The following is a 20,468-nucleotide window of genomic DNA, read 5'->3' as shown; positions in this document are numbered from 1 at the left end:
TACAGTATGTTTTGTGTAATATAGCCTGGTTGTTGTCATGTGGTCATGTGTGAAGGGGCAGGTTGGTACCTGAGGTAATGCTTTATTGCACTGGTGATGGTCTTGATCTCCCATTCTGTGCTGTCCAGCTCCACATCTGCACAGGTTTTGGGGTCTAGAGGAGAGTATTATGGTTAAACGGCAGATTTAGTTTGCAGGTGACCTCTGTTGAACCTTTGGAATTACCCACTCAGCACAGTGCCAGTATGTGCAAGCAAAATATGCATATGCGTGCTGGCAACAGCCAATCAGCATCAAAATCGCAAACCATTTCCTAAAGCAAAACTGTCAAAGTGTATCATTATCACTCTGAGGCAGGCAGTTAAATACTGGTGATCTGGTGAGTAACACAACAACATCAAAGTCTATTCATTCTGCTTTCACCGCAGGGTGTGACGGCATTCCTGTCACTTTTTGCATGTGAAGAGGTTTGCGTTTCTACTTAAGCAGCTGAGAATAATGCTTCCTTACAAAGTGAAGCTTTACACACAAATATAATACTTCAAATAAGTCTGTATGATATTAGTTGAGGCAGACGTGCTTTGAAAGTGCAGTGAAAACATTGTAATATGGGAGGGGCATGCATGAATTTTGGCATAGTGACAAAAAGCAAGCTCAATGCATTGCAATCAACATATCTGTCTGTACGAGAGCAATGCATCATGAAAAAACTAGGTTGCTCACGTAATAATCAATATATCTGTCTACACTGTATGGGAGTAATGCGACAAACCTAGACACATGCCATTATAAATCAACAAAGCTGTCTACAGTGATAATTAATGTGACAATGTGACAACTAGAGCGCTCGCATTACAATTAACAAAGCTGTCTAAAAAAAATTCAAGTGATCACTGTGACAACTGGTTACTAGGGTCAATGAAAAATAAGAATTTCCATGATAAAGAAACCTATTAAAAATCTAGTTTAAAACTATTCAAAACACATGTGTCAATTTCTTAGAAATGTACTCTCTTATACATGCTGGTTTTATATGGTTTTGAAGAACCTTTATATTATTTTCAAATACATTTTTTTTTATTTAATGACACGTGGTGTAAACATCATGCATAAAGTAATAACATATTGTAGTGTACTTTTAAAAATAATTCTTATTATGGAAATGTTATACTTAAGAAGAAGTGTGAATGTAATGTTTTCAAACACTTAATTGCATGCTATTTGCAATTAAAGGGACAGTTCACCCAATAATGAAAATTCTGTCATTAATTACTCACTCCCATGTACTTCCAAACCCAAGATATTTTTGATGAAAACCGAGAGCTTTCTGTCCCTGCATAGTCAGCAATGCAACTGACACGTTCAATGTCCAGAAACGTACCAAGAACATTGTAAAAATAGACCATGTGACATCAGTGGTTTAACCGTAATGTTACAAAGCTATGAGAATACTTTTTGTGCCCCAAGAAAATAAAAATAACACCTTTATTCAGCAATTTCTTCTCTTGCATGTCAGTCAACGCCATTCACAAGAGTGAATGTGAACCACTGATGTCACATAGATAGGAGTGAGATTCACTCAACTCACGATTCGATTCACAATTTTTTTTTTTTTTTTAACAAAATGAGATTTAAGACAAATTATAAATTAAATGTGTCCAAACTTCCTTTTGCAATCACATGTGGAATTTGGTCGTTTACTGTTGTTAAAATATGCTATTTATAGCCTTTTTTATCGCTGTGCAAATTAGCATTTCAGATGTACACATTCATTCATTATTGTTATGAAAATATGCAAATCTCAAGAAAATCACATACAAACCATATCCTATCGTAATCGTGTGTTTATTATCTTATATAATCTATAGTAGCTGTTGTCATGTTTATTTCTGCTGTGTAAAAGCCTTTAAATGTATGCTCTGCTGAAACTCACGTTGTTTGTGATGTTACAACCGCCTCTCTGTTCTTAAGTTGCCAGGGATACATTCCGAGTATAATACACATTAGTAAAAGGATCAGTATTTAGTATTTAAATTTTTATTTGTCTATATACACTTTGGGCGGCCGCAGTACATTATAAAATTAGCCCAAAAACCCGCAACCCACGGCTCTGTATTTTTCCCGCGACTGTATTTTCAAAATAGCCCAATTGTGCGGGAAAACTGCGACCCTGGCAACACTGGTTCGCTGTACCCTCATCACACAATGATAGATGACCTTCCGCACTGTGATGACGGCAAGAAGTTGGGGTCAAATATTAACATGTTTACATTTTTTGATTAATCGCATGCGTTAACGTGTTAACGTTGACAGCCCTAATAAATGTATATATATATATATATATATATATATATATATATATACTTGAGTATTAATTCAAATGAATTACAATTTAATTCCTACTCAAACTTGTATATCATGCATTTAAATATATTTGTAATTACCATTTGTGTACAATTTTGTATGTACAATTTAGTACATGATGTATTTAGTAGATTTAAAATATATTTGCTTTAAATGTAACATTAAAGTTATAATTAAAAGTACGTGTAAAGCATGACAAAATTATTAGAACATAATTATTTAAAATGTACTTTAAAGAAAAAAAAAAAAAACTTTTCTTGTGACATTTTCAAAGTGTACTTTTTATGACATTATGCCCCTTAAAAATCATCATATCAAATTTTAACTCTTAAATTTAAAAAATGCTTACCATAGAAAAGGAGTATTCAAACAAATGTATGATTGTATTTTCTTAAAATAATAAATTATTAGACTGGGACAAAAAAAAAAAAAATTCCATATCATTTATAATAAGCCAAAGTGTAGGAGTGAATTCTAGAACTGCGATTTGGGCTATTCCAATAAAGCATTTTGGTATCCAACAAGAACATAGTACTGGTACAGTGCATTACGATATTTCTATAGAATCAGAAGAAAGTGTACATATTCTGAGTTAGCCGAATTATCGCTTTCAGGACAGACACTGTGTTACTCAAAACAGTTTTAAGGCTGAGAAATTGTATATGTGACATTTATGGCTGAAATTATTTTCATGTTAATCTCCTGGTTTCGTTAAAACAAAATGACCACCAGCAGCGGAGTACTGATTCTCACCCATGGCCAGGCTGAGTAGTTTCTGCACTCTGGAGTTGACACCGACGATCCTGTATAGCCCCAGTTCATCAATACCTGTAACAGAAAACCATAGACTGTCACACTTACTCATATATTGTCACCATCTGACCTCTATTTCTGAACAGAAAAACAACAAGAGGTGTACCTCTGGTTTCTATGGCATAGATGAATTTTTTGACAACGTTGAAGCCAATGACATCTAATTGAGCCACTTAAATAGAAAGTTCATCAGGAGAGGAAAAAAAACATCAATACGACATCATAAAACAAACACTAATAAACAACAAAAAAGTGTTCATGAAGCATGATAAGTATATATGATTCTGTTATTCAACTGAATTAATACATTTTTTTATTTCAATGACTGAAATAGCACTATACTTACTAGCTTCATTCTGGCTGTCACGATTCAGGGTGTATACCTATGAGACAAGACATTTTGGTCAAGTAAATGGCTGTTAACACAGCTTCAAAAAAAAAAAAAAAATCTGCATAACAAGTACAATTTTATGGTACCAGCTGAGAAGCCATCACAGCACACAATACAACTGCCTCACCTTTACTATTTTGCATGCATAATCTGTTCGCTTAATGCTTTCAAAATTTTCAAAACAATAATGATTTGTCACACTGAAAGAGTAATTTAGCATGCTAAGACATCATGGCTCAGTTCCAAAACCTAGTGAGCTGCCTACTTAGGCAGAATTTTTTATGAGAAGGCAATATCAAAATGCAACCTCTGAAAAAATCTAAGATGGTGGACGACTCAAATGTGGATTATGAATATATAATATAAATTCTATATCTAGCTGTAATCATGACAACCCTCGGAACATTTTAAGCATCCCGTGTGTGTGTAAGACATGCTGCTGCTGCATGAACGGGCATACATAAATCCAGGAGCAGATCTAAACAGGTGGAGCTGGGGGAGGTGGAGGTTTTCAGAAGAGTTTCATGACTGAACTAGATATTTAATTCAAAGCCGAATAATATTAATAAAAATATTCAAAAAACACAATGTTTACTATTAAACAAAATATATGAATTTGTATGCTAATTAGGGGCCTAGCAGCATTCTAACAGCAAACTCTATTTAATAAGTTTGTTGAGCATCCTTTGTGTTTTTGTGATGAGCACTATTTGAGCTGATGCCTAAAGAATGTTTAATCGGTTACTGATGAGGTCCCATTCAATAAGCATGCTGCCCTTAAAGTTAACAGTCTATGTAGGTAGTACTCTAGTGAGGCAGCTCACTAGATAATGGAACAGAGCCTAAATCATCCTACAATACATTACAGATTGAATTATGAAGGCAACACTCAACTAAATCACTATATTTGAATTCGCCTGAACATGCATATTTATGAGACACAATAAGTCTCAAGAATATGCATTCAAAATGTGAATATACTTTATCTGATGCACAGCAGTGCCAAGCATGTGAAATGCTCTTAAGATGAACCCTATCAGATTTGAGAGCGAAACAAATTTCCGATGTCTCAGATAAAGTACCGGTTCTCTTCCGTCCATGGCTTCCATCCAGAGTCTGCGGTCTTCCTCTGACAGCGCCTGCATGGTGATCACACCAGGCCTGAAACATGCACACGTCCACACGCAAGCATGCACAGCAGTACAGTCAACACACACAGACACACACACACACAATTCTCCTGTGATACATGTATATTTATAGGACACTGTTAGTTTAAACACTAGTGAGCGTGTGCACTCAAGGAAAATTAATTTTCTTAAAAATCTACAGAGGCACACTTGTGAAAAATAAATGTGCTTAATTGTATTCAAAATGCACTTGTTGTGTACTTTAAATCTTAAAAGTATAGTTTAAAAAAAACTGTACTTGCAAATAATATAATTCAAGTAAATAAAATGCCACTTGCATTTTTTTATGATTTTTATGATTTATGGTTTCTTTACACATTTAAGTACTTTTTTTTTTTTTTTGTAAGTAATATTGTCAAATTAAAAGACATTTTATAATATTTTGTTATGTTTTAAAGAAGTAAACTTATTTGGATATGTTGAACATATTAAATCTAAAGTTCTTGAGTATAATTTAAACTTAACTAAACTAATTGCATAATACATTTTCATTTAATTGTAAGTAAAATGCAATTAAGTGTTCAGAAACAATGCATTTAATTTTTACCACGTACAGTATTTCTGTAATAAGTACTCTTTTTTAAAAAAGTGTGCTAAAAAGTACTTATTTTTAAGCATAAGTGTAAAAGCATTCATAGTTAAGCATACACCCATTAACTATTCACAAATTTTACACAAAACACACAGCAATTTTACAACAGCCTCCTGCTTTTCTGATTGCAAACTCACAAAAACTCAATCCAAACACCTACCCATATGTTGGCTCTGCCAATAAAATAAAAAGGACATCACATACACAGCATCGCATACACAAAATGACATCGTCCCCCCACACCAGCAGTGCACTACCACATTGTAAATATATCAGGGTTTTCTGACCACAAACTCAATTAAACAGACCCAGTTCTATTACCATAACTCTGCCTGACCTGGCAAGGCCTAACCTTCAGTTGTCACGTGAGTTAATGGTGTGTGAGTGTGTGCTTCTGATTTACTGATAGAGCTGCCATACTGAAATATTAAGAGGTTTTCCAACACACGGCACGGTAAACTGGCTCTCGCTGGCTCTTCTATGCTAAAGCGGAGAAAGGGTTTTGCTTGGTAAAATAAGAGCTGTATTAAAGCACCGGACTGTTAAAAGACAGACTGTCTGAACTGTAATTTTGCAAATCAGTATCTGGTATATCTACATTGGTTACCATAGCGATGATTTAAGTGTTCACACAACTATAAAATAGTCATTTTTGAGAGTAGCTGTTGGTGTGGAAAGAGAAGATGGAAAACTAGAAATTGTTCCTCCAAGTTTGCTATGACACATCAATACCAAGCAAAATGAGTTAATTCGGACACGTCTATATAGACACTACATAGCATTACCCCATTCTTAATGACTATTTTTGTCATTGTTCTTTTTAAAAATCTCTGTATAAATATTTTCAAGTAAAAAGGCTACATATAATGTAATGTCTACATTTTTAAGAATAATTTTAAAAAGGATTTCAAACCACATGCGAATTTGCTTTGTATCGTGTATAAAAATAGGATTTCAAGGTTTTTTGGGGGTTTTTTTCCCCCAGTAAAATTCAAACTTCTCCCTTTTTTCCAGTAAAACACACACACACACACACACACACACACACACACACACACACACATATATATATATATATATATATATATATAAACTAAAACTGAAAACCTTTTTTAAGTTCTGATTTAATATGTATTAAAATGTAATTTATATCCATGATGGCAAATCAGTTTCATTTAAAATAAAAGTTCTATTTTAATACGTTTCAAAATGTCATTTATTTCTGTGATGGCAAAGCAGAAGTCTTTAGTGTCATTCTTCAGAAATCTCTCTAATATGGTGCTTAATTATTATCAAACAATACTTTGGCTTAGTTATTAATATTGGCTCTTATTATAAATCTTGTGAAAACCGTGATACTTTTTTCAGAATTATTTGACAAAAATAAAATTCAAAAGAACAGCATTTATTTAAAATAGAAACCTTTTGTAATATTACAAATGTCTTTAATTTCACTTTTAAATAAACTTTTGACGATAATGTATATCCTGGAGTAAAATTATTATTCTTGCAAATTCAATCTTGAATCTTAGTGGGGAAAGAAAAAAAAAAGACATAATGTTCTCTAGAAATAAATCTTATTTATGTGACACGATTTTGCTGGGATGCAAGACTAAAATATTGTTTGTTTGTTTTTGTTTTTTATTATAACGTTGTTTCATCAGGGCTTAGAGCATCTTTTGGCCTAAATGTAAAGAAATGGGCTCCCTTCCCCTGCCTACAACCCATAAGATGACCACTTTATTTCTCTCTTCCTAGTTACTGCCAACAGTTATGACAGCTCGAAGCTATCAACTGCGCACTCTCTTCATGCCTGGCAGACCTAGTGCAAATCTCCGCCCCCTTTCCTGAGCAGCAGCCAGGAAGTGCGTCTCCCGCTGGATGTTACGTGGACCAAATCGCCATCTGGTGGCAGGTATGCTCATAGTCAACTTACCGGTCCATAGCTTCAATGTCAAAACAGAACCTCTTCTCGATGGAGTCTGTTTTCCTTCTGATGCAAGATTTCAGTGTAAAGCCTTCCTCGTCTCCCTGAAAAGAAAAACATGGTTTACTATAGGCCCAAATTTTAGCACCACATTTTCAGTATTTCACTTATTCAACTTTGATTTTTATGTGAGCCTGGATGGACGACAGGAAAATATGACCAGATGTTCTATATTTACCAACTACACTGTCATCACATAAATGATTATATAAATGAATGATAAAGTGTCAGGTTACTCCCTATCTTCTTGCAAAGTGTGGCCAAGGAATGGGTGTTCAAATGCGGCCAGCTATTTTTATTCCAACACTTCACAGCTCCTTTACCGACTAGCAACACATTACACGCATACCTCTGGAGTTCATTACCAGAGCGCTGTCGTTCTCTCCTTTAGTGACCTCCTCACTTACAGTCTAATTGTTTCTATCACGCCACTCTGCTAAGTGACTTCTCTCTAGTTTTTCTTCTCTTTTCACATTGCAGAAAAGGTGATAGCGTAATGCTAGTGCAAGGACTACATACTAAACAAACTGAGTATGTTTACAGAATGCAATGTCTGGAGAGGTGAAACAAGGGTCCCCGTGAGCATGTCTAGTCTACAATAAGTCTGCACGACTGCATATATACAATAAGTTCACCATTTGGGACAAGGTCATATTTTCAGCGATAAAAGCATTAGTATTTGAACCCTTCGCATTCAAACCCTTAACCTGACGTATTTCAATTTGGTGCATAACGCATCCCACACCGTTTGCGCTACAAACATGACTTATCAAATTGTGTGGCTTATTGAGCAGAGGTGTGCTATTACTATTGTAATTGATAAGACTAACAAACAGTTGAAAAAAAAATCCCATAGACTTACATTACGTTGCGGTACTGTTGCGAACGCACTTCAAAGACTGACACAGAAGAGAATACTGTCACTGTCGAATAACATCGTTATTTTTGTTTTTCTGAGCACAAAAAGTATTCTCATAGCTTCGTAGAATTAAGGTTGAACCACTGATGTGACATGGACTATTTTAATGCTGTCCTTACTACCTTTCTGGGCCTTGAACGTGTCAGTTGCGTTGTTGTCTATGCAGAGTCAGAAAAACCTTTGATTTTGTTAAAAATATCTTAACTTGTGTTCTAAAGATGAACGAAGGTCTTACGGGTTTGGAACGACATGAGGGTGAGTAATTAATGACAGAATTTTCATTTTTGGATGAACTATCCCTCTAAGTACCTTACATCACTATTAACTATCATTAAGCAGTAATTAACAAATTAGAGGTAAACGTCATAGATAATAGTTCATACTGAGAACTGCTCCCTGAGTTAAAGTGTGACCCAGTGTTATTCACTTCACCTGTCAGTGGTTTTAATGTTTTGGCACATCACTCATCAAAATAATATGTCAAATATGTTGAAGATTGGTGGACAGGCAGTCAATTTGTTATCTAACAACTGGTTTCCACACAGTGTGCTTAAAATATGAGTTTGTAATTCCTGTTTGTAATCCCTCTAGCCAATTTGCCTGCTAAGCCTCCATTATAAGTCTATTTACTGTAAACATGTTCATTTTAACCATCTGAAGGATGAGCTGAAATGACTGTTGTAACTGACATGTCACAGATGCAATACATAAACATTGGGTTGAAAAAACCCCAAAAACAAACACAATAATACATGAAAAATGTGAAAACTTATATGATGTATAGAATGTTTCTTGTTAATGTTTATTAAACCGGGACAACAAACAGGAATCTAATTCAAATGTAAATTTTGATGAATTTGATGAATGAAATTTCTTTTTAAGCACTAAATATAACGTGTAAATATATACAGGGGTGCACATATGTTTTTCAGTCTGGTTCTCATGAGAGTACCTGGAGATTTGGTTTGGTACTCACACTGCACATAGTGTGACCAATTAAATATAACTATACAGTATATATAAAAAAATATATAATAATAATAGTAATAATAGTTTTATTGCACTTTAGTCATTTTTAAATAAAAAAAACAAAATAATTAATAAAGTGTGATAATACTATTATATTCTATAAGTGATAAAAAATTATTTTGTAGTACTCTTAGCGTTGCCGAGTGAGCAAAATGCAGTTTTGAATTTTGCTGTGAAACCATTCAAATTCCAACTCAAGAATCGAAAGCTATTTTTATGTCTGAAATTAAATTAAAAGGTTTTTGTTTCAACAGATTGTGCATTTCCTTGTAAATATGTCAGCAATAACGTAAACAATATGACTCTGTGTTTAAATTTTTTAATGACAATAAAACACGTTTTCTGTTTGCTTCTCTCTTGCGATTGGCAGGTTTGTGTGTCTAGCAGCGGGGTAGTAGTGTCTGGTCAGAATGTAATCAGGCCACATGCAGTCCCTGGTGCGAGAGTCGTGCTATTGACCCTGCGTGTGTGGCTGTGGACAGAGGGACGGGCACGGAGCCAGGTGCAGACACTGGTGCCAGCTCAACGATGTGATACGCAGCTTCTCGTGCCAAGATCAGAGTCTTGTCAATGCCAGCATGAGGAACAAACATGTGCCCTGTGCCAGCATCCACTCTCCAATCCAAAGGTTACACATACTGCTGAGTGAAAGGGTGCAAGAGGGCCTGTATGTGACAGAGAAAGAGAAAAAGAACTACTTACATTTTTGGCCCCAGACTTCTGATCAAACAGCATCATTGTCATGCGTTTGGGCTCTCTGTGATAGATGCAGTAGTATTTCACCCATGTGGACACGAAGGAACCTGATTTGGTATAAAACAGGATGCCGTGTAAGAAAAAGACAGATAAATAGCAAATAGATCAGAGCATTAATTTAACAATTCAGTGTTCATGTGCCTCCAGGAACAGGGTTGGGAAACACTATTTTAAGCAATTAAAGTTTTGTGTGTGATAGAGAAGGAGATATATGGTAAACTCGTTGAAGGCTTAGGTTATTTGAAACGTTGGAGCAATTGTGTAAAGGAAAAAAAACAAAAACAAACGAAAGTGAAAATGTAATACTGTGCAAGAGCATAACAGTTGACACCCATTTTTCACCATAATTGATTCTTAATAATTTCTTTATAGGGATTTCAAAAAATCTTCAGTAAAGAGCTCAAAGCCATGAAATATCAATTTCATGCAAAAACATGCCTCTACATGTACTTACATATCTGCAAAACTTAATGAGCACTGGTGGCAGTAAAACACCAAACAATTCTATTCCTTTTCACACAAGTTATGAATGAATGAATGAATGACGCATTTATATAGCGCTTTAATGTGTATTGCAATACACCCAAAGCGCTTTACAATCATGTCGGGGGGGTCTCTCCTCAACCACCACCAGTGTGCAGCGTGCACCTGGACGATGCGACGGCAGCCACAGGACAACGGCGCCAGTGCGCTCACCACACACCAGCTACAGGTGGAGAGGAGAGAAAGTCATAGAGCCAATCAAGTGGATGGGGATTATAGGGAAGCCATGATTGACAAAGGCCAGTGGAGGGAATTTGGCCAGGACACTGGGGTTAGACCCCTACTCTTTACGATGAGTGTCATGGGATTTTTAATGACCACAGAGAGTCAGGACCTTGGTTTAATGTCTCGTCCGAAAGACGGTGCTTTTTTTACAGTATAGTGTCCCCGTCACTATACTGGGGCGTTAGGACCCACACAGACTGCAGGGTGAGCACCCCCTGCTGGCCTCACTAACACCTCTTCCATCAGCAACCTAGTTTTCCCAGGAGGTCTCCCATCCAGGTACTGACCAGGCTCAGCCCTGCTTAGCTTCCATGGGCAACCGGTCTTGGGCTGCAGGGTGATATGGCTGTGGCAAGTTATGATTATAGGGCCAGAAAATCAGTTAATGAAGACTCATTTTCATTTGCCATTTCTTTGCACAACACTTTGCTATCACCTTAAAATACCTTTACCATAGTGTATGATCTGTAAACCAATACATTTTTTAATGGACATCACATATTCAGCTCTATGCGTGTGGATTTTCAGCTGTAGTAAACTTGCTCGGTAGCTCACCTAGTACACCAGTGCACTTGCAATGTGTGACACTCAGGTATGAGTCTCGTGAAACATGGTTCGATAAAAAAAGCTCAAAGCAGTGCAAAAACATGGTAAAATGGCAAGGTTGCTGAAGCAAATGCATTTTTATCTTACGTTTTCTTTCTTTAACACCATCGCTTTGGTTTAGGCTAGGATTTAGTGATGGGAGCATGTTAATTTTAAAGGTAATACAGTAGTGCTGTCAAACGATTAATCTTGATTAATCGCATCCAAAATAAAAGTTTTTGTTTGCATAATATATGTATGTGAGCTGTGTATATTTATTATGTATATATATATATATAAATATACACACATGCATGTATATATTTCAGAAAAATGTTATGTTTATTTTGTATGCGATTAATTGTGATTAATCGTTTGACAGCGTTTAACAATCATTGATATTACAGCATTAACCTTTTAGCGCTGCCGACTGAACATTTCATTTATGAACTGGCGAGATACACACATGAACCAATGTGATTTAATGTTGATACAGTCACATTTATCTATTTGGAGAAAACTGAACATGCTTTATTTTCATGCATTGAACATTTCACTTTTAAACTGCTTATATGATAGAGAAATCATATAAAAACAGTAGCCATGATATAAAATAGCTGACTTTGAGTTAGTGATAAGTAAAAAAATACTTTTTAGGTGTATAGCAAAATATTCAGATATATACAAATATACAAGACATTTGAGAATGCAGGAAGAATAATGATGACGTCACTTGCAATGCTCCACACACACACACACACACACACACACAAATCATCACAAAACCTCTACAGTGGCCACGGGCTAGTGTGATCAGTTGTGAAACTTTTCAACTTACGTTTTTCTTGCACAAACAGGTATCCCTCCATTGTGTTCGGACTGATGCTCTTATGTTCATGCGGGTTTTCCTTCATCTTCTTCATCAAACATTCCACCTCTGAACGAGTGCTCTCAAACCGGTTCCGCGTCTGAAATACAACAAAGACAAAGAGGGGTGAATGTTCCAAAAGATATGAAGATTTGAGAATGCTTGTGAAAAGCTGCCACTGTAAAAAACTCTGCAATGCAAAATACTTTCATGAAACTACTGCACTCCTTAAATATAACAGATCATTGACCTGGCTCATTGTGAATTGGCTAGTTTCAAGGCAGTTGTTATTTGCAATGCATTTTGGCAAACTAACTGCACCCATCAGAGACTGGGTTTGAGCAAACTCCAGCAAACTCCTGTAGTGATCTGGCTTTGAAAGGGTTTGATACATTTATCCTAAACTAAAAGATTGGACTTCTCAAAACAAGACAAAAAAAGGTACAGTATGCAATATTGACAGCTAGTGGTTGAAATGGGTACTGCAGTCCCGTCCTCAGACTCGACACTCACGCAGGTTGTCAGATTGGCATTCAGCTTTTTAGATGGATGGCGGGGATTTTTAGGTCGGGTAGAGTCTGTGATCTCTGACCCAGTTCGTTTGCTTGCTTCTATGATTGCAGTATGCTGTGTTTTCCACCATTTGGCAACCCAGCATTTCAAAATACTATTAGGTACACTGGCAGTGAGCGGAATCACACAGACCAACACAAAACAGACGTTCTGACACGGAACACACATTTCAAAGCAGGATTGTAGCATTGTTATTCAAAGAAACAGTTATGTGAACTTGGTATGTTTCCTAAATATCTGCAAATTAATTGTTTTTTATGCTTTAGTACAGTTGAAAAAATGCATACAGCATCTTTAATGTAGTGATGCACGATCATGATTTTTCATGGCCGATTCCGATACCGATTTTTTACAAGCAAACCGGCCGATTCCGATACCGATTTCCGATTTTTTTTAATCAAAGCAACAAACAAGATAGAATGAAAGTATACATAAACAAGATGTTTATTTGGTAGGCTATTTAACAGGCCAAACTGGGTTTTGGCTATTGAAAATAACTGTAACCATCTGAAATTAACAGCAGTAACTGCACAGTAAGTAGGTTACATTCAATACAAACACAAACACAGGTACTGACAAAAGCATTTAGCTTTTGTTTTTAAATTGGGTTGAATCTATAAACTGGCCTTAAATGAATACATTAACTGTAACCATGTAATTTTAAAGGTAACAACTGCATAGTTCCACAATCCAAACAGCACAATCAAAACACATTCAACACTTCAAACAAAGATGTTACTTAATCAGCATTCAGCATTTGTTTTCATTTTTAAATTTGGTATAAAGAAAAAAAGGTCTTTACCAGTGAAACTAAATAAAAACAAAGTTGGCTATATGAATATATTATTCCAAAATGTTAAATCAAATAATGTTTAGTGCAATGAGTAAAACAAAGATGCTACAGCAGGTGCTTTTTAAATCAAATTAAGTCAATGTAATTTTATGGTAAAATAAAAAATAGGCCTAATCATCCTATATCTTACAGAACTGATGTTTACTTCTGGCTTTTCAAAAGTGTATAAGAGTTCTTCTTTACAAAAACAAGCATTTCAGCTTTGTCACAAGTAAGTCTGTTTCGTTTCTCATCCAACACGTGAGAAGCTGAGCTGAACAAATGTTCACTGTCTATGCTTGTGCAGGGCGCGGACAGGTACGCGAGCGCAACTTCAGCGAGCGCAGGAAAGCGGCTCTTATTTGTCCGCGATTAACTTGTCCTTCGCAGACATTGCAGATTGCAATCTTCACGTCCTGCGCACAGATTTCGAAATACTTCCACACAAATTACATGTTCGCGAATGATTAGGCCTACAAATGTAGTCTGTACACGCGGGCGCACTTCCGGAAAAATCGACCGGAAAAAATACAAAAAACCGTCCGGTTGCCGATCGCACATTATAAGCAAAAACCGGCCGGTTCCGATTTATGGCCGGTCAACCGGTGCATCCCTACTTTAATGTATTAAAGACTACTAATTCTGCTCTCCTAATTTATAACATCAGCATCTATGAGGGTCTGTTGTAAGAAATACACTCACATTTTGAATGCTGATTGTGAGGTCTGTCTTGAAATGGTTGAAGTCTTTGGCCAGTTCGTACCCATGATGATAATATGTAAACAGACCCTGGAGAAAAGCCAGCAACTACACACAAAAAAAGAGGAATGCAGGCATCAGTAAAGACTGAATAATAATATAATATGATATAATATAATATAAAAAGAATGACATGAAAATGTGATGAAGTTTTACCGGCTCCACAAACTCAAACATCTTCCTCTCCTGAACTTCCTGCACTTTGAAGACATATTCCAGTGAGACCTCATAGAAGTGCTGCCTTACAATGTCCACCTGGTTATCCGCCTGGGGAGATTTGATTAAAAAATTTTTTAAAAAAGGACAAACATACAAATATCCATAGAATCAAACTTTTGTTTGTAGCCTTTAGTTTATGTCTACAGTGGCAAACCAAATGTGACCCTGGACCACAAAACCAAAATTTTTTTTTTTTTAAATTGAGATTTATACATCATGAATTTATACATTATTTTTATCAGCTGAATAAATAAGCTAGGATTGGACAATATTTGAAAATCTGGAATCTGAGGGTGCAAAAAAATCTAAATATTGAAAAAAATCACCTTTAAAATTGTCCAAATGAAGTTCTTAGCAATGCATATTACTAATCAAAAATTGTATCTAGTGTTGATATATTTATGGTGGGAAATTTACCAAATATCTTCATGGAACATCATCTTTTCTTAATATCCTAATGATTTTTGGCATAAAAGAAAAATCAATCATTTTGACCCATACAATGTATTTTTGGTTATTGCTGCAAATATACTCATGCTACTTATGACTAGTTTTGTGCTCAAGGGTCACAAATGCTTTTGCTATTACAAATGATGTCAAGCCTTTCATTATATCTTCCCCCAGTTTACTGTTTCACAGGAAGTCAACCTAGAAGATTGCTACAGTAGTCTTGAAGTGCAACCGCATGCAAAAAGGTATTTCAGTCTCAAGTAAAACAGCATTAATAGCAGAACATACTTCATGAAGGTGTGCTTCCTTTTTCTTTGCAGACAGACTGAGGTGTTTCTCCAACACTGTGCAGTACTTCTCTGTCTCTTTATCATATTTCTTTTTGGCCTCCTGTGGGATAAAAATGCAAACTCTGACTCAAACTGAAATGACAAAAGCTGAACAAACAAACAAGCTTAAATGTTATATGTAGAGATGTGCATGGACGTATGTATACATCCATATTCATTTTAAATTGGAAATACAGTACTTAACATTTTTAAAGCAGTTACAGTGGGTAGTTTCACACACATGCAATTAAACTTTATCAAGTAGTGTGTTTGGGGTGGATGCCGAAGCTCTCATAGCATCGCCATACATGCTTGTAAGTACTTTCGCCCAGTAACATTTTAACCATTTTTCAAATACAATATACTGTATATAATTATGAAATGACTTATACAGGTGTGCTAAAATCTTAAGTTCAACTAATTGCATTTAATATAAATATTTAAAATACAATATAGCATGCAATTAAGTGTCTGAAAACATTACATTTATTACACCCACTTATGCACATTCTTTTAAAGTACACCGTTTGTGTAATAAGTACTTTTAAGCGATGTGTACTTTACAAAGTGTACTGTACAATGCCTCATTCTTTTCTTTTCTGTTTTAATTTTCTTAAGGGCCTTGGCCTCTGAACTCCAGACACCTGTAAGTGTCTAAAAACCAGATGCACATCCACAATAATGGACAAAAGCCACTGGGTGTGTGAGAGTCGAATTTGTCATTAGGGAATCAAACGCCTGCAAGCAGCATGCATGAGCTGTAAAGTTGGCAATAAATAATAAAAAATAAACAATGAGAATGAGGTATGCACAATTCTTTGCTACATGTCAAATTAAACAGATTTATTGCATCTGTTTGTATTCATCATGAACATTACAGTGAGTGTTTACACATCATAACCGACAGATGGCAGTGCTGTTTAAACAGTTACAGCAGTGTCTTAGCAGCACTTGGATCTGTGATGGCTTGGCCCACATGGAATCTGCAGGTTATGACTATGTAACATTAATCTTAACTGACAAATATGCCTTCGAACAAAGTGCTTCTTGATAACTGAAATCAATAAGCCTCTTTCTGCTATGAATACCATTACAGCATAAAGCAATTTGAACTTCTGCTCTCACCTTTGCAGCTCCAATCTGCTCCTTCCTGAAACGCTCCAGTGGCAAAATCAACACATCATTGGCATTTTCAATCTGAGGAGACACAAGTCATAGGGTTCCTGTTATCATCTACAGTACATCTAAAAATCACATTTAGCCAGAAGAGAACTGTCTGTCTCCTAAGGTTTCTCCCCATTCTTTGCCACATACGTTATGAGAACTCCTTACTCTCACTTAAAACTAAATGGATTCATATTTCTATAACTTAAAGTAACATTAAATACCTAATTATATATATATATATATATATATATATATATATATATATATACTTTTTTTTGATGGATGGATGGATGGATGCAATCCAAACCAAAAGATAAGATTATTCATAAAAGCTGCTTCACATGTTTAACACTTGAGTAACAAACAAAAGACTCAAAACAGTAATAAAATATAAATGTGACTGGATTGGCCCTGTTTATATACTCTAAAAAATGCTGGGTTAAATACAACCCAGTGCTGGGTAAATATTGGACAGAACACATGCTGGGTTGTTTTCAATCAACAATCAACCACTGGGTTCATCCATATTTTACCCAGCACTGGGTTGTATTTAACCCAGCATTTTTTAGAGTGTAGCTGTTGAACATATACTGTAGATGTTGGCATGACCACACATTAGCAAGTTGAGTCTACATCAGACGTGTGTCAAAGTGAAATCACACCTATGAACTACAAAGCTTGTTACAGTTTGCAGAGTAGGTGGTAGTTTTCTGCTTTGTGTCAGGTATAATGCTATAGCAGATTCTCTATCTCTTTTTTTTTTTTTAGTTTATTTAGTCCTATTTTTATTTATTTTCTCGTGCACTATATTTAAACATTTTTTATATAAAATTTCTTATTCAGGATGATGCTAAATAAAAAATAACATGCATTTTTTTTATGACCCCTCTTATTGTTTTGGTAAAATAATGACCATTTTGCAGATTCTTATGTAAACTTTTGACAACAAATACAAAGTTCTGTCATGAAACTCTAGATGGCGCAGTCTGGGCTCTAACTCAATCTGACATAATGACATCATTATCACATGGCGCAGCTGATTGGTTCTTTTCGTATCAGCAGCCAATGAGCTAGCTGCTCAACTTTCAAATACTTGTCTAGAGCTTTCTTTAGCAGTTGCAGTGCGCTTTAGAGACCCTCCACCTTCCCCAGCTCCACCTGTATAGGTCTGCTAAGAAGTCATTTCATGCATGTATATTAAGGGTTATTCATGTTATATGTGCAGCAACAGCAAGTCTTAGGGGTGTGCGACATGATGATTTTTGATCGTGGACGATAAAAATGTCTCCACGATCTGCTTGTGAAAAAATATCGTAGTATCGTGCTACAGCGTACATTCTATCAGCTGCAGTTCTTATTCCTCCGTCTCAATATACTGTACATTATTCGGATCTGCTTTAAAGCCTTGCCGGTTAAATGTTTTATTCACGCTTCGGGCTGACGCGTGCAAAGCCTGTCAAAAAGCGCCTGATTACTGAACTAAGTTATCTTGTGCACTAATACTGTCAAAACACACAAGGTTTATGTATAGACTCCGTTGCTTATGTCTAAAATGAGTAAGTAAACAGCTGAGAGAAACGGATGCGTGCCTCTGTATATTAGATGCGTGCAGGTCTTAAAGGGGCAGTACTGAACATGCTGCCGACTGTCATTAAAGGGATAGTTCACCTTAAAATTTAATTTCTGTCATTATTTACTAACTCGCATGTTGTCCCAAACCTGTATTAATTTCTTTCTTGTGCTGAACACAAAAGAAGATATTTTGAAGAATGTTGGTAACCAAATAGTATCTGGTCCACATTGACTTTTGATAGAAGGAAAAAAAAAATACTATGGAATAAGTCACTGGGGACCAGCAACTGTTTGGTTTTCCACGTTCCTCAAAATAGCATTTATGTTTAGCAGAAGAAACTCATTCAGGTTTAAAGAAACTTTTGAGTGAGTAAATGATGGTATAAATATAAAACACTTTTTATTTTGGGGTTAATTATTCCTTCAATGTTAATAAAACACCAAAACACAGAGAAAAATCACTCACTACTCTTGACTGAAAAACGTTAATACAGTTGATTTAATAGGAATCAATCTATATAGTGTTTTATTTTTATATTTGTTGATTCAATTTATTGAATGCTCCTGCTAAATACACCTATTGTACCTGAAAATAAAACACTGTTTTATTTGTATAGTATGTGTATTTGTAATGTGTATCTTTGTTCTCATTTTTTAATAACAAAGATAAAATAATGACAAAGATTTTTATCTTCGCCCACTTTGGCCTAAATATCCACCATTCTTTTTTAATATTTTTGTTATCTTTAAAGGTTTTGTCTTTATAATAGGGAAATTAGTTTGGCTGTGATGCTCAGACAACTTGCAAAATAGTAAAACCAACATGACAAAGAATCGTGATAAAATCGTGAATCGTGATTTTTCTTAAAAATATTGTGATATTATATTTTTGCCATATCGCCCACCCCTAGCAAGTCTCCAAACACAATAACATTGCCATGTATATTACTATGCTAAACTCTCATGACATGAACTGTATATCGTCATACTGTCTAACCCATAAAATGAAAGACATGGGAGCAAGTTTCATTTTTACTGAACTATTCCTTTTAACTATTAGTTATAAACATAGTGACGATGAAACTGATGATGAAAAACCTGCTGACCATTCGTGTTCTCTCATCTTCCAGGTTCTGTAAGACTCCAGCAAACTCCTGTAGTGATTTGGCTTCGAAAGAAAAGAAATAAGTGATCACACACAGCATCTTGACCACATTAGCTTAATTTGCATCTTCAAGCAGTGAAGTCAGTCTTTTGTCATTTTATAATTCACCACGGACAGCCTGAGAATTCAAGTAAGAAATGGTTATTCAAAACCGAGCCAAGAGCAACACTTTCCACAGCACAAATTGTGCAAGCAGGTTTGTGTTTAACATACATAAGTATGTGTGACAACCATTAGAAGGTGACACAGAGCTTTAGTGCTCTTACAAAAAAAAATAATAAAAATAAAAAAAACGCGTCCAAATACCATCTTCTGCAAAGACGGTGTTTAACGCCTACAACTAAAAAAAATTGTGATGTGTTGGGGGAAAAAAAATTCAGTGTTGGGTCTTGTGCAACATACTTTATTTTATTTTTATATTTTTTTTTTTTACTTTAGCATACTTTTAAAAAGAGCACTTAATGCAAAAGTAATATACTTTAAAAGAATAAACTAATATGCAGATTAAATGTAATGTTTTCAGACACTTAAATTGAATGTTATCTAATGAATATGTATTATAGTTTAAATATATATTCAATGCAATTAGTTGAACTTAAGACTGCTTTTTGACCCATTTAACTAAAGCATATCTTTATATGCAATTGTATAATTCTGTTTGAAATATAATTAAAGTGTACTGTTGAGTGTATTGACAAGCATTTATGGTAAACTATACTTGAATGTCATGTATCTGAATATATTTGCAATTCCACATTTGTATATTAAAGTTGTATTTAATATTACAACTTTAAATGTAATACCATATTACCACTACAGTTAAAAATATAATTAGGTACTTTACATGTGCTATATTATGTAAGTCTATGCATTAAACAAGTGTACTTTAAAACATGACATGATTATTAAAACTATGATTTAAAATGTACTTTAAAGTTACATTTTTATTTTGTCATTATTACAATATGTCTTTTTTTTTAAAGTCTGTGTTAAGAAACAGTCATACTATTTTTAAGTTGTCTTATTTCATTAATATTGTAATACCTGCAAGTGCAGTTTTTTAAATGTACTTTTAAGATTTGAAGATGGCTACAAGTGCACACTTAATACAATTAAGTGCACTTCTTTAGCGTTGTATAA

The 20,468-nt window shown here is 35.1% G+C and overlaps 1 protein-coding gene across 3 annotated transcripts in view; it reads right to left on the bottom strand.

Moving 5' to 3' along the window:
* The window catches only part of LOC131528448 (rho GTPase-activating protein 26-like), a 101,244-nt gene that overhangs the window by 35,628 nt on the left and 45,148 nt on the right, over positions 1-20,468 (bottom strand). For all 3 annotated transcript variants that reach the window (XM_058757566.1, XM_058757568.1, XM_058757567.1), the window contains exons 3-15: positions 19,270-19,331; positions 16,550-16,621; positions 15,384-15,485; positions 14,583-14,693; positions 14,370-14,474; positions 12,233-12,362; positions 9,988-10,088; positions 7,287-7,381; positions 4,651-4,729; positions 3,524-3,560; positions 3,284-3,349; positions 3,118-3,192; positions 70-154 (exon numbers count right to left, since the gene is read on the bottom strand). In XM_058757566.1, the coding sequence (XP_058613549.1) occupies positions 70-154; positions 3,118-3,192; positions 3,284-3,349; positions 3,524-3,560; positions 4,651-4,729; positions 7,287-7,381; positions 9,988-10,088; positions 12,233-12,362; positions 14,370-14,474; positions 14,583-14,693; positions 15,384-15,485; positions 16,550-16,621; positions 19,270-19,331 (1,120 nt within the window). The remainder of the gene's footprint in view (positions 1-69; positions 155-3,117; positions 3,193-3,283; positions 3,350-3,523; positions 3,561-4,650; positions 4,730-7,286; positions 7,382-9,987; positions 10,089-12,232; positions 12,363-14,369; positions 14,475-14,582; positions 14,694-15,383; positions 15,486-16,549; positions 16,622-19,269; positions 19,332-20,468) is intronic.

The sequence above is a fragment of the Onychostoma macrolepis genome, chromosome 21, assembly GCF_012432095.1.
Source record: "Onychostoma macrolepis isolate SWU-2019 chromosome 21, ASM1243209v1, whole genome shotgun sequence".
In the NCBI taxonomy this organism is placed as follows: Eukaryota; Metazoa; Chordata; class Actinopteri; order Cypriniformes; family Cyprinidae; genus Onychostoma; species Onychostoma macrolepis.
This window is presented reverse-complemented; position numbering and strand designations above follow the sequence as displayed.